This window comes from Mus pahari, chromosome 3 (assembly GCF_900095145.1).
Source record: "Mus pahari chromosome 3, PAHARI_EIJ_v1.1, whole genome shotgun sequence".
Classification (NCBI taxonomy): Eukaryota; Metazoa; Chordata; class Mammalia; order Rodentia; family Muridae; genus Mus; species Mus pahari.
Window position 1 is genome coordinate 87,371,240 of NC_034592.1, and position 22,021 is coordinate 87,393,260.

At 45.3% G+C, this 22,021-nt stretch overlaps 1 protein-coding gene across 2 annotated transcripts in view; it reads right to left on the reverse strand.

The window, feature by feature from the left end:
- The window catches only part of Ehf (ETS homologous factor), a 40,707-nt gene that overhangs the window by 11,591 nt on the left and 7,095 nt on the right, over positions 1-22,021 (reverse strand). The window contains exons 2-4 of one of the 2 annotated variants that reach the window (XM_021193992.1): positions 8,777-8,876; positions 4,484-4,729; positions 1,796-1,858 (exon numbers count right to left, since the gene is read on the reverse strand). In XM_021193992.1, the coding sequence (XP_021049651.1) occupies positions 1,796-1,858; positions 4,484-4,729; positions 8,777-8,873 (406 nt within the window). In that variant the 5' untranslated portion in view covers positions 8,874-8,876. Of the gene's footprint in view, positions 1-1,795; positions 1,859-4,483; positions 4,730-8,776; positions 8,879-22,021 lie in introns of those variants that run through there. The other variant, XM_021193993.1, reaches the window with a different exon arrangement.

Genomic DNA, 22,021 nt, shown 5'->3' on the forward strand with positions numbered 1-22,021 from the left:
ATCATCAGATCCAGGCCGGCTTCCAACACAAGCGCTCTCCTCTCGGGCTGGCCAAGAGCCTCATGTGCCCACCTCCTTCCTGGCATGCAGTTCTTGGCCCCCACTCTGGGCTGCTTCGGCTTTCCTGACGCCCAGGTTCCACATGTGAGGACCAGGATGACAAGCTATGGGCTGAGCTCTGTCTTGTTTTTAATAGCATAAATGGTCTGAAACCTGACTCACTGGCTAAGTCCTCCTGTTGATGACATGGGGATTTAGCTGGTATTTGAACTCACAGATATGTATTTGGACACTCCAAGCCCAATGTTTTGGGGTTACACCCTCTGTCCTTGTTGGGTCACCTTGTATATCTGTTGTTGTCTCTAAAAACAACCTCTGGAGAACTTGGGAGGGTGGCCCCTCTGAGTCTATTCTCCCCATTTCCCAGGGTGGACCTTCTCCACCCTGGTGCTCAATTTTCCCAAACCAGCAACACAAGAATGTCCGGTCAGTCAAGGAGGATTACCAGCTTCTTTGGGTCCTCTCCAATATCACCCTGGCCCTTGCAGTGGGGCTATATGTAAGGCCAAGGCCATTCTCTAAGTCAAATTGTACTCTGGTTCCAGAACCTGGGCAGGCCTACAAAACACAGAGCAACCAAGTTGAAGGACAGGCCTAGGAAGGCCTAATTAACATGTTCAGGAGCTATTTTTTTTCTTTAATTATGGTAGACCAAGGCCCTTATAAAAGATTAAATAACTGCATGGGCTAATTTTGGTGCCAAGTGACTCAAAATTCACCCCTAGGTCAAATTCTGTCCTTGGCAACTGGCACACAACCCTCAGAGAGACCTGAGGCAAAGTTTGTCAGCCCATGTGATGTATTATCTATCTGACGTAGTCATAGGGAGTGACCCAAGAGCAGTGCTACCTGCATGCTATGTTTTGTTTGGTTGGTTGGTTATTGTTTTGTTTTATTTTGTTCTGTTTTGTGTGTGTGTGTGTGTGTGTGTGTTTTATTTTGTTGTTTCTGGTGATTATGTGGTAGGATGTCAAGGGAGGACAGCCAGGCTGGAGCAATTTCTAGAAAAAAGAGAATTAGTCTAGGGTAGGATTGTACAGCCTGAAATATAATGAGTGCAGATCACATGGTTAGGACATTAAGAAAGCTGTTCTCATGATGCTGGGAGAATAAAAACGGACTGACATTGTTACAAAGTAGCAAGGAGTTTGGGGCACAGAGGAAAGAAACTAAAAATAAATGTAGACATTATGAAACTATAGACTTTGCTCAGAGCCCAAGACAGAATCTTTCAAGTAGAAATAGCCTCAAGATGGAGCTTGACCTCTATAGCCACCTTTAAACATCCCTGTGGAAGCTCACTGGGGCCTAGGCACTGTGGTGCCTACAGCATCAAGACAGCAGCTCCCTCCCTGTGAAGCTCACTCCCAAGGAGGTAGGAGAACAAAGACCCTCTTCTTTCCCCTTAATTTTCTGACCTGAGCCTTACTCTTTCTGGGAAGGAAGACCACCTTAAAATCTGTGTTTACTCGGCTACTGGCCTTGGATCTGGCTGATGCTATGACTGGCAGACAGGCACAAGGTGCTGCTGGCAGCAGGACAGCTCACTGCACACACTAGACTAAATTGGTGGTCCCAAGGCCAAGAAAGAGGCTTACAGTGAAGTGACTCACTAGAGGCAGGGAAGACACCTCCATGGATTCCTATTCTGCCACAGTCTCTTGTTCTCCCTCAGCCTGACTCTCCCCAGGGCTCTACCTGGCTGAGCTGGCTCCCTTAGCCTCTCAGTACTCACCGGTTTGTTCAGTCTTGACAATGACATTGTGTGCAGACTGGAAAAGGTCACTGCTGCATTGGCCTGTGAAGGACAGATGGCAAAGTCAGTGGGAGTTAAAACCTGACACTTCAGTCAGGACAGAGCTGGCTGCTTTGAAGAGCTTCTGCCATCTTGCTGCCTTCCTTGTTGGCCTGTGGAAGTCTCCCTGGTGAGCCTAGACATACCAAAGCCTGGGACCATCTCTGATCCCAGAAAAACAGTAGCGCAGGGCACCTGCTCCAGTGGGATCTTTTGGTGGTAGAAGTAAAGAATGTCATAAACCAGAAAGCCATCTTCTCCAATACTTGGAGTTATAATGCAGTTTCGAGTCTAGTCTCCATCTCTTCTGTAAATTCCGGGGATTGAAGAGGGTAGAGTTACTTATATGAGCCCTATGGTACTTTCTCACACTAAGACATCATCTGAAATGGGAGTGAGGATACAAAGAAAGGCACAGAAAGTTTGAACTTCTCTAGCACTTAAGTCTTTGATCTTAAACTCAGTCGACCCCACCTTTATTAGCTTGATCTATGAGACGCATCTGGATGAAATACCCAGGTGTTCCCTTACCTGTGCCTTCAGCACTCACACATGTGATTCCTGCCACATAACCTCATCTTTGTTTGCAACTCCTCTTGACTATGATGTGTAAAGGCAAACAAGTAAATGAGTCTGTAGTGATTTTCTTCCCCACAGGAATTACTGCTAGTTCATATTTCTGAACTTCAGTTCTCCCATCTTTAAAATGGGCACAACATTTTTCCATAAGAATCAGTTCACAGTGTAAATATATTCATAACAAATGTAAATTAATAGAATACGTATAGAAATTCAAACAAGGAGCCCAGACTGGAAACTCCTACCATTTTGCACTCACAGGTGAGAACAGCAAGACAAAACAAGTAATAGAGGGCCAAAGATGGCCACCACACCTCCCAGGCCTCCCTGCCTCAGGTTTCAGTCAGAACAAAGCTTTCCAGGAGTAGACATAATTAGAGGTGGTACTTCTAATTCTTCAAGTATATGTCTGCTTGGTGCAAAGATTCCTGAGGGTTATTTAAATAATAGAGCCTTGTTTTGGTTGATTCTAGAAAAAAACAAAAATGAGTAACTACCACCATGAGGTGAATGAAAAGAAAAGAATGCCAGGGTGCCAGATGAGGTCATCCAAAATGGCACCGTGGCTGCCAGTGTCACTGCCACACTCCCTGCTGATGGCAGGCTGTCCACACAGCTCTAGAGCTCACATGTACTGAGCCCTAGTTACGTGTCAAAAACAAGTTTTGCTGAGACATAAACACACTTTCCAATGGGTCAACACACACTCTCTTTGTGTGTATGTGTGTGTGTGTGTGTGTGTGTGTGTGTGTGTGTACACTGTCACCATGGACAATTTGGAAGATGGCCTCTGTGTGAGGGTGAGACCTGAGAAGAAAACCTTAAGGTTTTAGGAACTATTCCAGAAATCACTGCAGAAACACCCTGTGTGTATCCAGAAATATTTTTATTATACATCTATTTTTAAATATCTATTTTTTTATTATTTTGTATTGTGCTTGTCCTCATGTGTGTATGCCTCTGTGTGTAGGTATGTGCATGTGAGCACAGATGCAGTGTGGCTTGTCATAGGCATTGGATACTCTGAAATTGAAGTTACAGGAGCTTGTAAGACCCCTAACATGGATGTGGGGAACCAACTCTGCAAGAAGAGTGCATGCTTTTAATTGCTGAGCCACCTCTCTAGCCCCCATTCTATGCATTAAATGAAAGGGGGAGAGGTGGGACTATACTTCTCCCCTCCACATACACAGATCTAGTTTCAGTAGCCTTCTTAAATACACTGGTCTTCTATTTTAAGAACCCGGGTCTGGGGTGGGTGTGCTAGTTCATTCCTGTAATCCTAGAACTTGGAAGGATAATTAAAGAGAACTTTGAGTTTAGGGGCAGTCTGAGTGACAGAGAGAATTCAAGGCCAGCTATATAACTGCAAAGTTCAACCAGATCTCAAGATAACAGGACAAAAAATTTTCTAATTAAAATTTTAAAACTTAGGCCAATATTTTTTTCTTTTTAAAAAATTATTATGTTCTTATTATTGATGATCTTTAACAAGCAAATGAATGGCTGAAAATGAAGTTGTTAGACTCTGTCAGAAAACGTAAAGGAGGAATGGAGAGATGGCTCAGAAGCTAAAGGGTCTTGACACTTTTGGAGAGGATCCAGATTCAGCACCCAGTATCCACGAGGTGATTCACAACCATCTATAACTCCAGTTCTAGGAGATCCAACACATTCTGATCTCTTCATGAACACCAGGGACACATATGGAACAAGCACACAGGTAAAAAACTTGAATGCCTCAAGTAAACACACACACACACACACACACACACACACACATACACACACACACATATGAAAATCTTGTCTTACTGTGACAAGTACACTGTGGATAACTCAGCTAGTTCTGTCTCTCTGGAAATGAAGAAGGAAGGTAGCCACAAGAAGAGTTCCATAAATGTTTCTAAGGAATTAGACACGTACCATACCCTGGGCTTTATACCTCTCCTCTCCTCTCTCTGCTACTTCCCTGTCCTGGAGAACAGTCATCTGGAGTTGTCGCTCCTGCCTACTGTGGAAGCCCTGCTCTTCCCAGGCACAACTCACCGTTCCACTTGAGATGCTGTAGGTTGCTGTAGAGCAGCTGCCCAGCTGAGCCTGCTGCCCTCGTGAACTCCTGCAGACTCATGCTGCACAGGTGTTCTCCGCTGATGTCGAACTCCTGGAACGGGATGCAGCTAGCGTCCAGCTGGTTGGTGTCCAGGAGGTGCTGCAGCCATTCCCACACCTGGTATTTGGTCCAGTACTGAGGGTGGATTTCATGCCACTGGCTTCCAAAAAACCCGCTGGAAACTGCAAAATAGGGCATGACCCTGAGAGTGGCCCCAGCTTGCTTCTGAGTGGTCTCAGACACAAGGATGATGGCTGTGGGTAACGTCATGGGGACCGTAAATATAGCTCCTGTCCTGTGAGCATCAGCACAAGGGCTGAATACAGACCGTGCTCTGTATGGCAGGCTCCTCGCATGTGGGGGTTTTACCCAGTTGTGGTAGGGTGATTTCATATTCTTCCTAGTGTGGTGTCCACCTCTGAATACTAGATAGCATACAATATCTGAAGTACTCTGAGCTCACTCTACCCTACCCTCAAAGAAGCGCCAACGTGAGAGAGTTGGTTATAGTTTCATCTACTTTCTAGATGACTGTGCTCATGCAAATCCATTGGCTTTGTCAGAACATCTCATGAATACCAAAAACATCCCTTATAGAATGCCATATTTGCATATAACCTACACATTTCCCACTGTATTTTAAAATCTCTAGAGCAACTACAAGCCCCACAACAATGTAAATGCTCTGTACATAGTTACTTCTGGATTGTTTAGAAAATGATGACAAGATTTTGTATTTGCTCAGATCAGATGCAGTGTGTGTGTGAATTTGTGTATATTCAAGTGCATGTGCATGTGTATTAAGTGGGTATATGGAGACCAGACGTCACTATATGGTGTTTAGCATAGCTCTCCATCTTATTTTTTGAGACAAGGTTTCCTCAAATCAGGAGCTCACTGATTTGGTTAGACTGGCTGGCCAGAGAGATACAGTGATCCATCTAGTGCCTTCCAGTGCTGGAACTACAGATGCAATTTACCACATCTGCCTGGCTCTGAAGTACTCTGAACTCAGATTCTTATATTTGCAAAGCAAGCACTTTAGTGGTAGGCAATCTCTCCAGCCCCTAGATGCATTTTTTATTAGGATTTAGTTGAGTCTGTAGGTATGGAAATCTGGGATGCAGAGGGCTGAAAACAGTTCTCTCTACCACTCTTTTTTAACCTCTTACACATACAGAGAGAGACAGACAGACAGACAGACAGACAGAGAGAGACAAAAGCTGAACTTCATCAAATACAGATCATTTTTAACCAAAAGTAGGGCCTTAAATTAAGGTTCCTTTTCTCTGATAGCTTTGTTCTTCTCTGAAGTGACACAACCCATTCACTCCTGGCTGATGGCTATGGCTGCTCCAAAACCCAGCTGTCACTCAGTTTCCTTCCGTAGCTTCCCACTATCCCCTGAAATAAGGTACAGAACTGCCACACCAGGCACTGGAGCACTTTGATAACTGCTTTTGACGTGACCTATGTCTGCCGTGTTTTTTTTCTGTGATGCCTGTACCCAGGGCCCTTTCTACCCTTCCCTTTACTACTGCTAAGGTCCTGGCTCCCTTTCCCTTGAACTCAGAGCCACCACCATTTCCCTAACTTACTTTGAGACCTGAACCTCCAGGAATCGAGCTTGTGATTTTTCTCAACGGCACCTGTCATGCCTTGCCTATCTTTATAGATCTCTGAGTCCTGCCTTGTTCTCCTCTGCAAACTGTATGTCCAAGGTCATGGACTCCAATCTCACTCATCTTCATATATCCATAAAAACTCCACTGGAGCCATAGTGCAAGCTCACTACGTAATCAGTATGATTCCGTTTCAGTTGAAGAGCAAATAGTGCAGGAATGTAGATATGCACTGTGAAGTAATTTGGATGAAGATGTGAAGTGCATTCCGGCGGGTAAACTGATGAGCATGATCTATGTTAATGGTCTCTGCTCATGGCTACCTCGTGCTCATGTAAGAGAACTGTACAGAGATGACCCAAATTCCGTCTCCTATGAGTACTCACAGCTACTCCAAATTCCAGACGCCACAGCTGAGCCATGATCAGGGGAGAGCATTCTGTGAGGAAAATGTATTTACAAGGACAATATCCTTAACTGTCCCTTCAAAATCATGCTGGCTAAGTGCTTAAAACTACAATGACCAGGGACTCTGCTTCAATGTAAATCCCAATCCAGTAGGTATGGGCTAGGGCCTGAATTTCTGCATCCTTGGCAAGCTTTGCCATGCTGCTGCTGCTGCTGCTGCTGCTAGACAGAGAGTGGCGAGAAGATTCAGAACTCCATTCCCATAATGCCTGGGGGCTAACACTTTATCTCACCCAAAGGAAGTATGGGAAGCAGAAAAGGTCTTAGGCAATCTCACTTTTCTCCCCCTCCAGAATCCAGCCTTTGCTTCCAGACTTCAGAGGCAACAAGAGCAAGAAATCAAGATCAGTCAGGATATCGAGGTGATGGCCATTGATACCTGCCACTCACAGGATGAGCCTCCTGGCTTCCATCTTACAGCCAAGCAAATGCATCCCCACAGCCTCTCCTACAGGGCACAGCAACGGGGCTAGGGAAGTAAGGACTGGGGAAGCGTAGTCTATACTTTGGGGATATAGAAATAATAAAATACAAAGATTATAATGGATGTTTTCAAGTTCTTACTATTATTTTTATTGTTATTGTATCTCACATGTGACACTGTTTAAAGATGAGAAGTGTTGTTGTTGTTGACTGGTGGCCTCTATTCCTAAAACAATCCCACTGCTATCTGTGGCAAGGCTGGGATCCTGTCTCCTGTGCATTCAACGTGAACCTAATTACCGTTTCTGATATTCTGTACACCTGAGAGAGGGGAGACAGAAACTTGCCTGCAGTTGGCTGGGAGAAGATGCCTCCCTCCTCAGGCAGAGAATCATCAGCATCCCTCAGGTCAGGAGTGAAAACCCAGAGGGGGCCGTACACTGCCATTCACTTGTCTTCTCCCCTTGAGTCTTGATAAAGACCAGGGACTTCTTTGGGACCTCCAGAGTTAAAGAAATAAAAGTGATGTCTGAATTGTACTCCCTGCTGAATCTACTGCTCCAGTTTTCTCTAAAGTGAACAGTGAGACAGTGCCTGGGGCATGCCAAGACTCCCTGCTCTCTTTAGATTTTTTTTTTTCCTAGTTCCCCACAGCAAGCTCAAGGTCTGCCACAGAATATGTAACTGTCCAGAAAGGACAGCAGTTTGAGGAGACAAGTAATCTAAAACAGGAAGGCCACCTGTTCACGCTTCCTGCCACGCTTGGCTGGGATTCCAAGTTAAAAGAGGAGTGCCACGTGGACCGGCCACTCAGCAGAGAATGTCACCCTATAGTTACCCTCGCTCTTGCTCCCCAAGCTCTTTCCTCTGACAGGACACATCTGTGTGGTAAGGTAAATGTGAGCAGTAGCATCTCTGGAGGGGAAATTAGTATCAGGGGAGGAGCGCACTGAGTGCCAGCAGCCCGGCTATGCTGAATGCCTTCACAGTGAAGCACAGGGTCCCAGATTCAGCTTTCACTGTGAGCCACAGGCTGGATCGCCAAATGTTACCTACAAATCTTGTCACCAGGCCCTCCTACTTTGAGTCTATATGTTCCAGAGTAAAGCACTAGAAGAAAACACCTGGTTTCCTGATCGATCTCTTCCTTAAACTGGGAAGTAATAGTAAACACACTCTCTCTCTCTCTCTCTCTCTCTCTCTCTCTCTCTCTCTCTCTTTCTGTGTGTGTGTATGTGTGTGTGTATATTTTAAATACACATGTGTGTACTTGTGTACACACTCACCTCCCTGACACTGTCTTGATATCCCAATGAAACACGACTTGAAAGCTTCAACAAGGAGTCTCCCATTCCTTGGGTATCTCATCTAACACCTTTTGCCAACCCAGATCTTTTCATTTTGGAAGAAGATGGTGGTCTAACTCACAGGGGCTTGACATAGAGCCCTGGAGGCCCACAGAGCCCTTCAACATTAAAAGTTTCCTTCTATGAGAATGTATAGATCAGTTGTAGGGTCTATGATTAGGCAAGACACTGGGTTCAATAATTAGGAGACCAACAGAGAGAGAGAGAGAGAGAGAGAGAGAGAGAGAGAGAGAGAGAGAGAGAGAGAGAGAGAAACACTTCTTAGCCTCTGTGTAACCCATGAATAAAGCCTCTGTTCTCCAAGTATCAAGTGGGAAACAAAGGAAGACCAGGAGAGGATAGGCCTTACCATTGCACGTGGGGTAGCTGTCCGTCCAGGCTGGTTGCTGGTGAAGGAGGTTGTTGGCTGGGTTGAGATTCATTACACCACTTCCTTCCAGAATCATGATCTGCAAGGGATCAAACAGTCCTTTAATCTATGCCTCTTAGACAAATGTCACTGGAGAGTGCAGAACATGGAGTTCATTTGGGAAAGAAAGAAAGAAAGAAAGAAAGAAAGAAAGAAAGAAAGAAAGAAAGAAAGAAAGAAAGAAAGAAAGAAAGAAAGACAAAAAGAAAGAAAGGGGGGAAAAAGGAACATGCCCTTCCACCCATTGCCACAGCCCTTTCAGCAAAAGCAAAACTCATGGCAATTAAAATTTTCCAGGTTCAGTTTTCATATGCATGAGGCAAGTTTTTACAGCCACCCATTCATAAATGAATAATCTCTGATCAGAAACGAAGCCGGGAGGAAAACACAATGCCTGCTTGCAGGGCAAGCCTGGCCAGCATCCAAGAGCTTCACAAAAGTGAAAATACCAGAGAGGTTTTATTTGAGGTGGAATTTCGATCAGTGAAATCTCAGACCTAGCCCCCATGTGAGACAACGTTGTGAGTCCCCACACAAGTAGCCTCTGCACTTAGGGACAAGGAACGTTTCCTCAGTTCCCCGTTCCCCGTGGGGTCAACTGGTCATCTGAGAGCCTCCATCCAATCTAAGTAGAGCTCCTCAAGCTTTTTGGCTCTGGGCTAAGATTAGTAATCCTTTGATTTCTATGGCAGACACTTCATCTTTCTAGTACGGAAAACTAAGATTTTTTTGTGTGCTCTGCTAAAACGTTATAACTAGCATCTCTTCTGATAGAGACCTGGAAGATCCAACAGGCTTTGAAATCATCCTCAAGACAAGTTCCTTGGCTTCTCAGCCTTGGGACCCAGGAAAACAGTTTTCATTGAGAGCCAGTCTGGAACATTGGAACAATGTAAAAACATTTAAAAAAAATTAAAAACATTTAAAACATTAAAAACAATGTAAAAAACATCCATAACATTTATGAAGTGCTTACTCTCCAACTGGAGAGCCCCCACATTGCAAGTGAGAACCCAGGTGTGTGTGCAGTCATGCGGGTGGGGGAGGCTTCTTCTGAAGCCTCAAGAGCCTATTCACAGGCTTGCCTCCCTCACACTTCGTCTTAGCCAAGAGGGGGAGAAGCACTTCCCCTCCATCTTTATAAAATAATGCAGTTGAATCGCCACAGGTCATGGATGGGTTTGGGGGTTTTGTTGTTGTTGTTTTTGTTGTTGTTGTCCTATTTGGAGGAAATTTTACATCCTCAGGTGTTACACATGTCAACAGAATGGTCCTTCCCCTCAAAATATTCCATACAGACATACATACACACACACACACACACACACATACACACACACACACACACACACACACACACACATGGGCTCACATGCCTAACTACACTTCAGCTCCTCTAGTTGGTTCTGTGTGAAAACGTATCATGAAAAGATATATAACCATGAGAAAGCATATAATAGCATATAATACACCCATACATTCACTGAGGTCCTATAGGTCCTGAGGACTGAGCAGCACCTCGGGGCTGAACTGGGCCAGACACCACTTGTAATTGTTGACCTCGTGGTCACTGATGCTTGGTGAACACATTAGCTTGTGCCAGGCATGAGTGGAAAATGAAGAAAGCGAGCCAGAGTACAGACAACAAAGACAATTGAGATAGAGACGCTTGGGAGGGTGCACAGGGGAGCTGGACTCTCCGCCTGGCACCTCCTGGAGAGCTTTGAAGCCAGGGGAGCTGGGATTCCTCATGGCTCTCCCACTTGCTAGCCTGAGTGTGAACTCACACCGGTTACTCAACATCTCTTAGCCCTCCTCACCTTCCTATATGTAAAAATGCAGATGGTCACATCTAGCCTGGACACTGGTTAGAGATCAAACGCCGGTCTACACTTGTGGCATTTGGCACAAGGTCAGACACAGTTAAAAGAAACCACTGTGAGAAAAATGGCTACCTCTGTGTATAACCTGGACTCAAACCAACCCTGAGCCTACATTTCTCAATCGAAAAAGGTAAAACTGCTTCTCAAACCCCCTTTTCAGGAACCTGTCTCATTCTCATCTTGAGAGAAGGAAAACCAATCAGATCAAACCTTCCTTTCACACAGTCAGGGGGGCCTTTTCTCCTCTGGCTTTTTAGAACAATAACCCTCTGCTAATTCATCCTTCAGGGGCTTTAAGGCAGAAGAAAGTCTGTGAGACCCAGAAGGCAGCTGGGGAGGGACAGAGCCCAGCCCTGGCTTTTGTTTGCTCAAGGCTGGGTTTCTTCCTTGGCAGCCTTAGCTCACCCACAGGCAGTGGAAAGGTTACTTTTTAACCCCGAAAGGGTTGCAGCTCAGAGCCCAGCCCTGCTGGAGAGAGCAGTCCTGCAGCCTCAGAGGCAGGCAGAGATAGTCCTCCTACCATTGATTCCCGGGTCTTCCCTGCAGGGCTGATTCAGTGGCTGTGGTGGGCACAAGACCTGCTGGATCCAGGAGGCACCTCCCTTGTTCCCAATTCAGGGATTTGTCCTCTACTTCCTAAGAGAAGGCAGGTGGTATAGGGGCTGGACCCACTCTTCCGAGTTGAGGAGAAACTCTAGTTCCTCTGCTCACTGTACTTGATGCTGACCTCTGTATCTATCTGGCCCAAACCATCCGGAGCCTCACTTGCCCCAGCCGTACAATGTGCATATCTCCAAACTCAAAGCCTAGGAAGAATCACCTGACACTGTTTATGTCCAGATCTTAGACGTTCACAACAAGAACTGGGGCTGAAGAGGTGGCTCAGCAGGCAAGAACACCTGTTGCTCTTGTCAAAGATCCAGATTTAGTTACCAGTGCCCACACGGTGGATCTCTAACTCCAGTTCCAGGGCATCTGGAGTGCTTCTCTCTCCTCCTCAGGTACCCAGCACACACAATGAGTATATACATACATGTAGGCAGAACACGCTCACATAGCAAAACATGAACAACAAATCTACAAAAAGTTTAATAAGAAGCAGCATAAAAACACTTTAAAAAAAAAAAGAATTTGGTGTCTCAGGTCACTTCTCAGCTTCTAATCAGGCTCCTTTCCTTAGGGGCACACCTCATTTCTCTACACACTCACCTGGAAACTTCCATAACTATCCCCCACTCACAGAGAAGCCTTTGGGATTATGGGGTTCCAGTTGCTTACCTCCCTCTCTGCACCTCCCCAAACCCTCCTCCCTTCGAACACCCCCCTTTCCAGGGGAAAGCAGGCAGCATAGTGAGGGGCCCTTTTTACAAGGCCCTTTAAATGGTTGCCACTCGTAAAAAAAAGTTTATGTGGCTTAAACCTTAGTGAGTCAGAGTTCAGCGGAGCTCCCCAGGCTTGTGAGTAGAGACAGTCCTAGACCCTGACGGCAGCCACAGGGAACCCAGGAAGCCACGGGAGGCACTTGGGGTGGACTAGCCTAACCGAGTGCTTTTGGCCACATCTACTCCCTTCCAGGTCCAGCTTTTCAAATTAAAAAAAAAAAAAGTAGACATTTTGTCCTCCAACAGCCTCTCAGGACGGTTGAGGAGATCAAATGAGATAATGGACAATAAATGTACCTGGAGAACTATAAAAAAGCCCGATTATGACCAACGCACCCACACCCCCATGTACTAATAGAGACTTTCCATGGTGTGTGGAGTATAAAAAGCTACCCTTTTAATTAAAAGGAGCAAAGATTATTTAGGACTTGTTTTCCGCTCCCTTCTTTGCCTTCATCATAGCTTTCTTTAAAAAAAAAAAAAAAAGAGTTATATTAAATGTATGAAATCGAGTCTAGGATCTGCGTAACCCCAGTTAGGTTCCAGACTCCATCTGGCTCTGTGATTCTAGATCTACTCCTCATTCTGAACCCAGGCAATGATGAGGGTGGGAGGCAGGGGTACCCTGATTCACTAAGCATAAAGAGCCGTTCTGCAGAATAAATACTACAGTGGCTTTAGAAGTGTCCAAATCCAGTGCATGGCATGCACATAACCCAATTTAAAAGCAGCCCTATCTTTCTTTTCTTTAAATAGAAAATTTCGAGGTGTTGCTATAACATGTATCACCTGTGCTGGGACTCGATCTATACACCAGAGGCTGAGAGAGGCTTCCTGTTCCATGTGTACAAGGTGACCTGGAAACAGGACTCACTTCTCTCCATCCTCAGCTTGAAGGATGGATACTGGTAGTGCTGTCAGTGGGCAGGGCAGGGGCACAAAGGACCAGATCCTCCTCATGCCAGAAAGTGGCTGACAGCAGTTTCTCTGCACACCCACAACCAAAATTTGGGACTGAATGATTCTCTCTTGAAATTTCTAATTAAGACCTAGTATAGGTACGTAGTTTGGAGGGTGCAATCTGGCAATTCATACATGTATAAAATATATAATTAGTATTTCCTCCTTTCCAACACTAGTCATTTGCTTGAGTTTGGAATGCTTATGCCCTAGTTGCTTTGAAATATATAATGAACCATTGTAGACTGTGGTTACACTATTGTTCTGCAGGACACTGCAGCTAATTCTTCCTCTAAGTGCATTTTGCGACCTGCTAACCTTTTCTTCCCTACCCCACTCCTTGCTACTTTCCTAGCCTCTAACTCCACCATTCTCTCTTCTTCCATGAGATCATTATTTAACCTACCACCAAGGAGTGGAAGCAGGCAATGTCTGTCTTTCTATGTCAGGTTTATCCCTCACCGTGATGCCCTCCAGGTCCATCCCCATTGTCACAAATAATTCCATTCATTTCATGGCTGAACACCAGCCTATTGCATATGTGAACCACATTTTCTCTACCCAGTCATCTGTCAAGGAGCCATTCCTTGGCCTACCGTGAATCCTGTTGTAAGAAACAAGAACGCAGGTGCAGCTGGGACACTCCTTGTTGTGGAAGTCGTCACACACAGGTAGGGTATGCAGCAGCACCCATGGTTTCTACCCACTAGATTCCACATGCTGGAAGCTCTCTCTTTCTTTTATGTGTCCCCTGGAACAAAGTCACTCCCTGGGCTTCAAACTAAAGCCCGTGGAGGCAATAGATGGGGCAAACAACGTAAGACTCTAAGATGCTAACCATGGGAGCTTCTGGGCTTAGATGATGCCCCGGGACCATGCTTCCTCTAGGCCTCCATCGAAGGCTCCCTTCTCTTCCAGAGGATGGCCATCCCAACCACCACACAGAGACTGGACCACTTAGGAAAAAACACATACAGCAGGAATGGAACACTTGACCTGACTAAAATTTGAGAGTCTTAGAATTTTGCTGCTGGTAGCAGGGGATTTTCACATGGGAGAAGGCAAGGTCTAGCCACAGATGGAGTCTCTATGGCTCTGAGCTTAAAGGACGTGTTCAAGAGCATCAGAAGATGCCTGCTCAGGTCAAGTTACTGTATCTCCAAGACAGTCCTTAAATGCCAAGGATCATGACGTATGCCACGAAGGTTGAGATTCTGAAGGCCATGGTCATTATAGGGAAGTAGTGTCTTCTTTACAGCTGACAGAAGGTGGAGGTTACAAAAGTAAACAAGAATGTCTGGAAAGGACTCAAACAGCACACATGTGGCCACTGTCTAATATTAATTAGCTCTTAGGATGAGTCTCTTCTTACGCTGGAAATTGGCTAGCTTTAGGGACATTCTTGGGATAGAACCAAACTCTTCAGAAACAAAAGAGTGCAAGAGTCTGGGAGCCATTGGTATGGAGTCAGGTTTTGCCTGACTATTAACATGGCAAATTCATACAAGTTATTTAACTTCTCCAGACTTCAATTTCCTCATTTATGATATGAGGATATTCTTTTAGGATTCTTGAGTTAAAAAAAAAAAGAGGAGAGGAGAGGAGAGGAGAGGAGAGGAGAGGAGAGGAGAGAGCTAGCACATGCTCAGAAAAGTTTCTGATACATAATAAATACTTTGTATACATTAGGTGGTTTTTATAGTTATAATATTAATAATATTCATGATTTTCATAATTTTTGAACCTCCAAGGAGAAAACTGAGCACCGAATTCATTTTAAACAAAACCTCAGACCTCCGACACCTGCACATGTCTCCTGGCCCAGCCGCTAGAGCAGCCAAGCCTTGAGCCTGCTCTCCAGGTTCCTGTTCTATCCCACCCGGTGCTGCTGAGTGGCTGCGGTCTATTTATATACCGCAGCAGCTGAGCAGTCTGCAGTCGGACGGCTATTCACAGAAGTCATGTTATTTGCCTATGGGCACAGTTCTTGCCTGAGGGATGAAAAACCATCCCACCAGTTCCCTCACCTCTCACCAACCACAGAGCCTGAGGCTGCCAAGCCCTGTGCAAGGGCGCACATTCCCAAGCTCTATGTGACCACGGGTTTTGCATGCCCACAGCCCTTGGCTATTGTGCTGGAACAAGCAGAGATGGGGAGAGCAGCATGGCTCTAACAAAACATGGGCACAAGCTTCTCTGCCCTGTACCATCCCTTAATACAGAATACTCAGTGGCTGCAAAGATCAGGCTCTGAAAGCTGGAATATAGACACAGAAAAACAAAGGAAGGAGACACCTTTGGGATTCTGACAGGGTAATGAAACCCTGTACCTCACAGGAAGATCTGCTCAGCCTCGGAACTCCTATGAAGGACAAAGACTGTTCTACTGGCCTCTTTTCTAGACATGCAGAGAATCTTCCAGAAATGGCAAACAAGGCCAACATTGACTTGCTCAGCTAGAAGCAGCTCTTTCTTTTGCTCAGTGGTAGGGTGCCCAATAAGGACCAAATGCTGTTTTTAAAAAAATCAGTTTTGTTATATTATAGTCACTAAAACTTGGAGACTATTTTAAACATGCCAGCTAAGTGCTAAATTCTTGAACCATTATCTGAGTGGATGCGGATGGTTACCACAACTCCAGGAGGCATTACGCCATCTAACAGCAGGCTCAGAGGAGTTAGGCAACCTGTTCAAGGTCATGGGGCTCAGCAAGATTGGAACTAGATGAAAATTCAAACTCAGTCTAACAACAATGCTCAGGAGAGCCTAGAGCCTCCCTCAAGTCATTTGCACCCACAGTCCTGTTTCAAATGTGACCTCAGCATTTCTTGTGCCACTGAACTGCCTCATAGCTTTATTAAGCTTATACACTAGCACATATATGTGCACAATAAGTAGATACATATATACATGCATGCATATATATGATGTCACTGCCCCTTGATAAATCTACAGAGTTATTTCCAGCTTAATATTTGAGAAATAAGTTGATCCAAAATTACGGGTGCTTTACCTGAATTAGATCCCAGGTCAAGGGTATATTGTTTACTCCTATCACAAAGTGGGAAGCATATTGAGAAGGCTGTGCACCATGGAGCAGATTTATCATCAGGATTAACAGTTGTATTCCCTGTCCTTGGTCTGAGGGAATTGAGAGTGAAAGTCACGATGTACCTCCTTCACAGCTCCCCTCTTCAAAAACCTAACCACACTCCTCACACTGCCTCAGAACTGGCTGCCATGGGACACCTTGACTTCTCCAGTCAAGAAAGCAATTAAGCCTTTTAAATAATTACTTGTTCTGTGACAGTCACAGCCACCAGACAATTCTCCATCCTTAATCAAAGCTGCCAGCAGGTGAATACACAGCTTTTGTCTTAAAGATGCTGCCAGAGCTTCCTACTGACTTCCTGTTTCAATTTGACTGTTCTTCTCAAAGGACTACTCCCAAGCAGGAGAAAAGAAAATTCATGTTTATGTAAAATGTAGCTGAATGGAACACAGGTCACAATTTGTGTTTTTACAAATTAGTTAAAATGGGAATCAAGCTTGCAGAATGTATCGGATCCTCTTGGAGTTACATCATAGCTAACTTCATACCTTCCTAATGTACTTTGAGGCAGACATTTCTTGTTTCCAGAGGCAGCATCCTAAGTATTATTCCTAGAACACTGAGCATTTTCATACAATATGGGGAGAGAGAGGATTTTTGGCAGATATACCTTATTGATAGTAAGCCTTTGGGAAATAGTCACATCCTGCTGACCTCTATCAGCCTTGGTGCCAGACCCAGACAAGATGGTACATACTGACAGTGGCAGGCACCAAAACTGATCAAAACACAAGATTGTCTGAAATAACCCACAGAGTACCTCCGTCAATTTCATTCAGATATGACAAGCCAGGACAAGATTGAATGGCCAAAGGTCACAGAGCCCTTTGAGACCTCAAGAGAAGTAATTGTTCTCTCTCCCTCTACCAGAAAAACCGTGCTTCTGCTTCTGCTTCAACACTTCTGTTCTATGGGCCTCAGGTTTTCTAGGGATCAGCTGCTGATACTTAAAGATCTATGGACACCATGATAGTTACCATTGGATAGTTACCAATATAGTTAGTATAAAACATAAAGTAAAGCTCTGTGCTAATGTGACATTAGAATTTTTTTTTTTTTTTTTTTTTTTTTTGGTTTTTCGAGACAGGGTTTCTCTGTATAGCCCTGGCTGTCCTGGAACTCACTTTGTAGACCAGGCTTGCCTAGAACTCAGAAATCCGCCTGCCTCTGCCTCCTGAATGCTGGGATTAAAGGCGTGCGCCACCAAGCCCAGCTGACATTAGGATTCTAAGGAAACTTCATGACAGACAGGGGTTAGCAAACCTAGGTTTTGCAAGGTTTCAACTCTGTTCCCTTACTGGGAGCAAGAAAAGCTCTACTGTCTCTCTCCAGTGGCACCTGAAGCAGGAACCAAGTCACATCCTAGGTATGTCATTTCTAAGAACTTGACATTTTTCTTAGCACCACTGAACCTCAAAAATCTGTCTCCTCGATATGGCCCTCCTCTAGATTTTAAAAGGCCAGTGAGTATAAGGTTAAAAAAAAAAAAAAAAAAGCATAGTAAAGACACAGGCCTCGTTCTTCCTGTAGCCTAGGATGGACTGTAAGAGATGTGGAGGCTGGAACACATGCCCCTACAACCACCACCTTTCAAATTAGCTTGACAAACCTGGACTGATTGACTCTCTTGTGGAGTGTGCTCACCACCCAAGGATGAACTGAGCTTCAAACTGCACAGGATCCTACCCAGACCTCCGAACCGTGATCTGCGGTTCTAAGGCCCTCTGTTAGAGTCCTTGAGCACTCTCCCAGCTGAAAATGTCTTCTGTGAGACTAACCTGCTCTCACTTCAATCTCTCACCACCAGGTGACTTACTACTAGAGACATCAGTCTTGAAGGAAATGTCTATAAACATGAAACCAGCCTGTGGAAGGTCAGAGACAAAAGATTCCATCCAGAGAATTCAGGTTCAATCCATCTGTAGAGAGCCCATTGCTATAGTATTTGCCAGCATGACACAGAGTCTGATGCTCAGGATCCCCAAACTGCCACATTCACAGGTGTATAGTTACTTATAAGTGTGCATCTCTGAAGATTAAACAGATATTCTCATCTCAGAACCCAGCATTTCTAGATAGCCCTTATGTTTGTTTTGTTGTTGCATTATTCAAAAGGCTCTCATGACTAGCGGCTGTGATCCCTGACCTGACCTAGCCCCACATCCACTTTTAAAAGATTATTTAACCACCTAGGTGTTAAGCCTTACACCCTTCAAAATTGATGAATCAGCCTTCAGGGGAAGGACACTTATCTCTGAGAAATACTTGTTCAACATTTACAAATATTTACTGGTCTCTTCCAATTAACATATATACTAGATGTACTGCATCCTGCTTGATGCTGGGTGTGGGGGGAATGTGAACAAGACATAGATGTAGCCCTGCACTGATAGATTATCAGCCAAGACACACTTTCAAAACAATAACAGATCTTTACAAAGGCCCCGGAGCTCCTTCATCCCCTTGGTAATAGAATGGGGGCAAGAACAGAGACAGCCAGGCAACTCTTTCTGGTATTTGGGGAGAAGTAGCCATGGAAAGAATTTCAACAAATTAAAAAGGCAAGTTGAGTCCTCACCTCTCCAGCAACCCCATACCCTTGCCCTCTGAGAAAACCCTCACTTAGACATGGAGTTGGCAGATAGGATAACAGCTCTGAGTTTCACCAAGAAGCCTCAGCCAAAACCAATCTCCACTTGGGGCAGAATAAAGCAGCAGGTTGTCAGCATGGCTGAAAGTCTCTTCCTCAGACAATGGCGTGTTTATGTGTCAGAGGGTTAGGAGTAGGTTGTTAACATAAAACCCACCATACACAGAACTGTTAATTCAGTTGCTGGCAGGGGCTTCTGTTATCTTCTGAATACCTCCCAGAGGGGATAAGCCCTACCTCTTCATTTGAGTTGGCAGCAGGATTATTTTTTTGCACCTGTTGCTCTACTCCGATAACAATGCAGTTAAGCATTGATTTGTTGGAAAATAAACAGAAAAAAAAAAAAAAAAGGGAAAGAAAGGCATCTGCCCCAACAGCCTGAGCTGGTTTGACTCAGCCTTCATGCCAATATGTTTTTCCTCTCAAACCAGAGAAAACCCTGTCCTTTCGGTTACGATGCTATCCTCGCACTCCCCCGAAGAAAGGGAGGTATCAAATAGGCCACTGGGAGCGGGCAAAGCCCAGGAGCCAGAAGACTTTGTACTTTTCCATTGGCTGGTTTGCAAGGGCACTGAGGGGTGTCCAAGGTCTGCAGAGTGATATGGCCAGCCTCCAGCTAGCCAGGTTCAGATCAGGAATGAGATGAACAAGGGTGAAGAGGGGACTCCTGGAGGGTGATTCAACCTCAAACCACCCTCTTCAACTGATTGACTTCTGAAATGCGGGGTGCTCACGGAGGAGATGTTGGTCTACGGGTTAGCAGGGTGCTCACGGAGGAGATGTTGGTCTACGGGTTACCAGCTAGAGTGGAGACAGCACACACACTCAGTGGAGTCTCAGTCCAGCCTCTCCCGCCGATGCCCAACATCTAGCCTAGTCCCTAGACTATGGCACTCCCATCTCAAAAATGAGGCTGGCCATATTTATACCAAAACCAGGCTGTAAGAGCTCCCCTTGTGTTCTGCATCAGGCTCTGAGATCCCAAGTCCCAGGTGGAAATGAACCTGAGAAGATTAAGGTGTGATTTCTTCTGTAAGCCAAACAACACGATATTCTCATTTCTCATTAGTTTGTCAAAAAACCCATGATGATTTAAGCCTTAAAGGGCCACCAAGTACTAAACATGTCATTCAACAGAGATGATGAATGACATCAATTAGCCAGTGGCATCATCACCCAACCTTCAACACATGGTCAGAGGAAGTGTCTTCATATTTCATTTCATGCATAGTCATAGGCAATATACATGGCTCCCCACAAAAACCACCTTCTCCCCAGCCTTCTCTGGACCACAGGCCCATTACCACCAGGGGTTTAAAGGGTCAGAAAGCAGTGGGGAGGGGCTGTGGACCAGGCAGGATTTGTGCCTTCTCTTCTGAGTGTTAAGGACAGGGTGATCCAGCCCAGGTGGGACATGGCTGGCTGAGCACTCCCAAGCATTCTTGTCATGAGCAGGGCAGGGAGTGGAGTTCCTCACATCAAATCAGGCAGCAGAAGAAGAAAAGATTTAACAGCACCCTTCATTGACTGAAAAATAAATAAGACCAATGGCGCAGGAATGTGGGAAGGGTAGAGGGAGGGAAGGGGTGGGGACTGGAGGCAGGGTGGGGCTGGGATGGACTAGGACAATGGATCTGACCAATTCAAGAGTCAAGTTTCCTCCCAGGAAAATACCAAAATGTCAAGCTAACAGCCACCGATCTGAAGTCTCACAAACTGTATAATTACAGAGCAACGACAACTACTACTACTAAGACAGAGAAGGCAGCTCATATTTGTGTAGACTGGAGCCAAACCGTACATTAATAATCTCCTGGCATCCTCATGAGAACTTCAAACATAACGTACTAAAAATCTTCATTTTACAAATAAAAAAAAGGGCACAGCGGAAAATCAAAATCTTACCCGCTGATTTAGTAAATAGACAGGGCGTCCTGTAAGTGAATTAGGAAAGGGGTGGGGGAAGCCTCGGAGAGCTTTATAGCTTTGGAAATGGATCGTTCTGACACTAAAAAGGAGACATCAGTCTCCTAGGACCTCATACTTTTCATTTAAAAGCATGTCAAGATGGCTTATTGATTCCCCCCCCCCCCAAATGTGATGAGGAGAGTCTCTGGTCATCCAGTGCTCAAGAAGGAAAGGTATCCTTGAGCAAATGGGAGTCTGGTTCCTACTACATGCTGACTCATGGTCCCCTAGACAGATTCATGAAACCTTCGACTTGAGTAGTGGAGCCGCTGAAGACGTCCCCCAGTGAGATGCACACGCTGTGCTTGTAAGATCCCCTTGATTTGATCCCCAGCACCAAACCAAAGCAGACCCTTCATTCCTGCTTCCTGTTGGAAGCCTCGGGTAGACTCAGAGGTTGACGTGGCTGCTGAAAGCCACCTCAGGCTTATCGGCCTTAACAAATGAGCCCTAATAATAGCAGGGAACGCTGAAGAAAATTAAGGAGAATTTATAGTTCCTTCGGAGGGCACCAGAAGTATGAGGGAAGACCTGCAAGTGCTAGGAATACCTCAGAACCTAAAGAAACTGGGTGTGTCATCTGGGAGCCTAATTTCCACCAAGAGAGATCCAGCAGAGCTTTCCGTAACTCTGCGTGTCTTAACTCAGTGGTCTATGTGTGGAAGAAGCTTTCTGGAAATGAGAAAATGAAAACCCACCATGAAGGTGAACACCTCAATCCCACAAAGGCTTTCCCGGGAATTCAGTTTCACAATACTCACCATGACGCGGCCTGTCCCCTGCTTGTTTCAAAGGAAACTTTCAGTGTAAACTCAAAAGGAATTCACCAACTCTGCAACTCCATCTTCCCCTCTTCTGACCCAAGCCTCAGGCTTACACCGAGGTTACTTTGATGAGGAAGATGAGCGTGTACAAGGCCCTCCAAAGCAACTTCCCAGACTACCAGGCCCCAGGAATTGTCACGATTTCAAAAACCTCACCATGATGAAAGGCACCATAAGCTACAGAATGCAGGTCTCCGTGCAAAAGGAAAAGAAGAACTCCTTGGTGAAGCCTTATTAAGTATGTTAAGCTAGGTATGCTAGCACACGCTCTAATGCTAACACTTGAGACACAGACACAAGAGGGTAAGGAGTCTGAGGCAGCCTGGTCTATACAGTGAGTACCAGGCCAGTCCTAGCCACATAGTAGGGAGAGGGAGAAGGAAAGGAGAAAAGAGGGGAGGAGAGG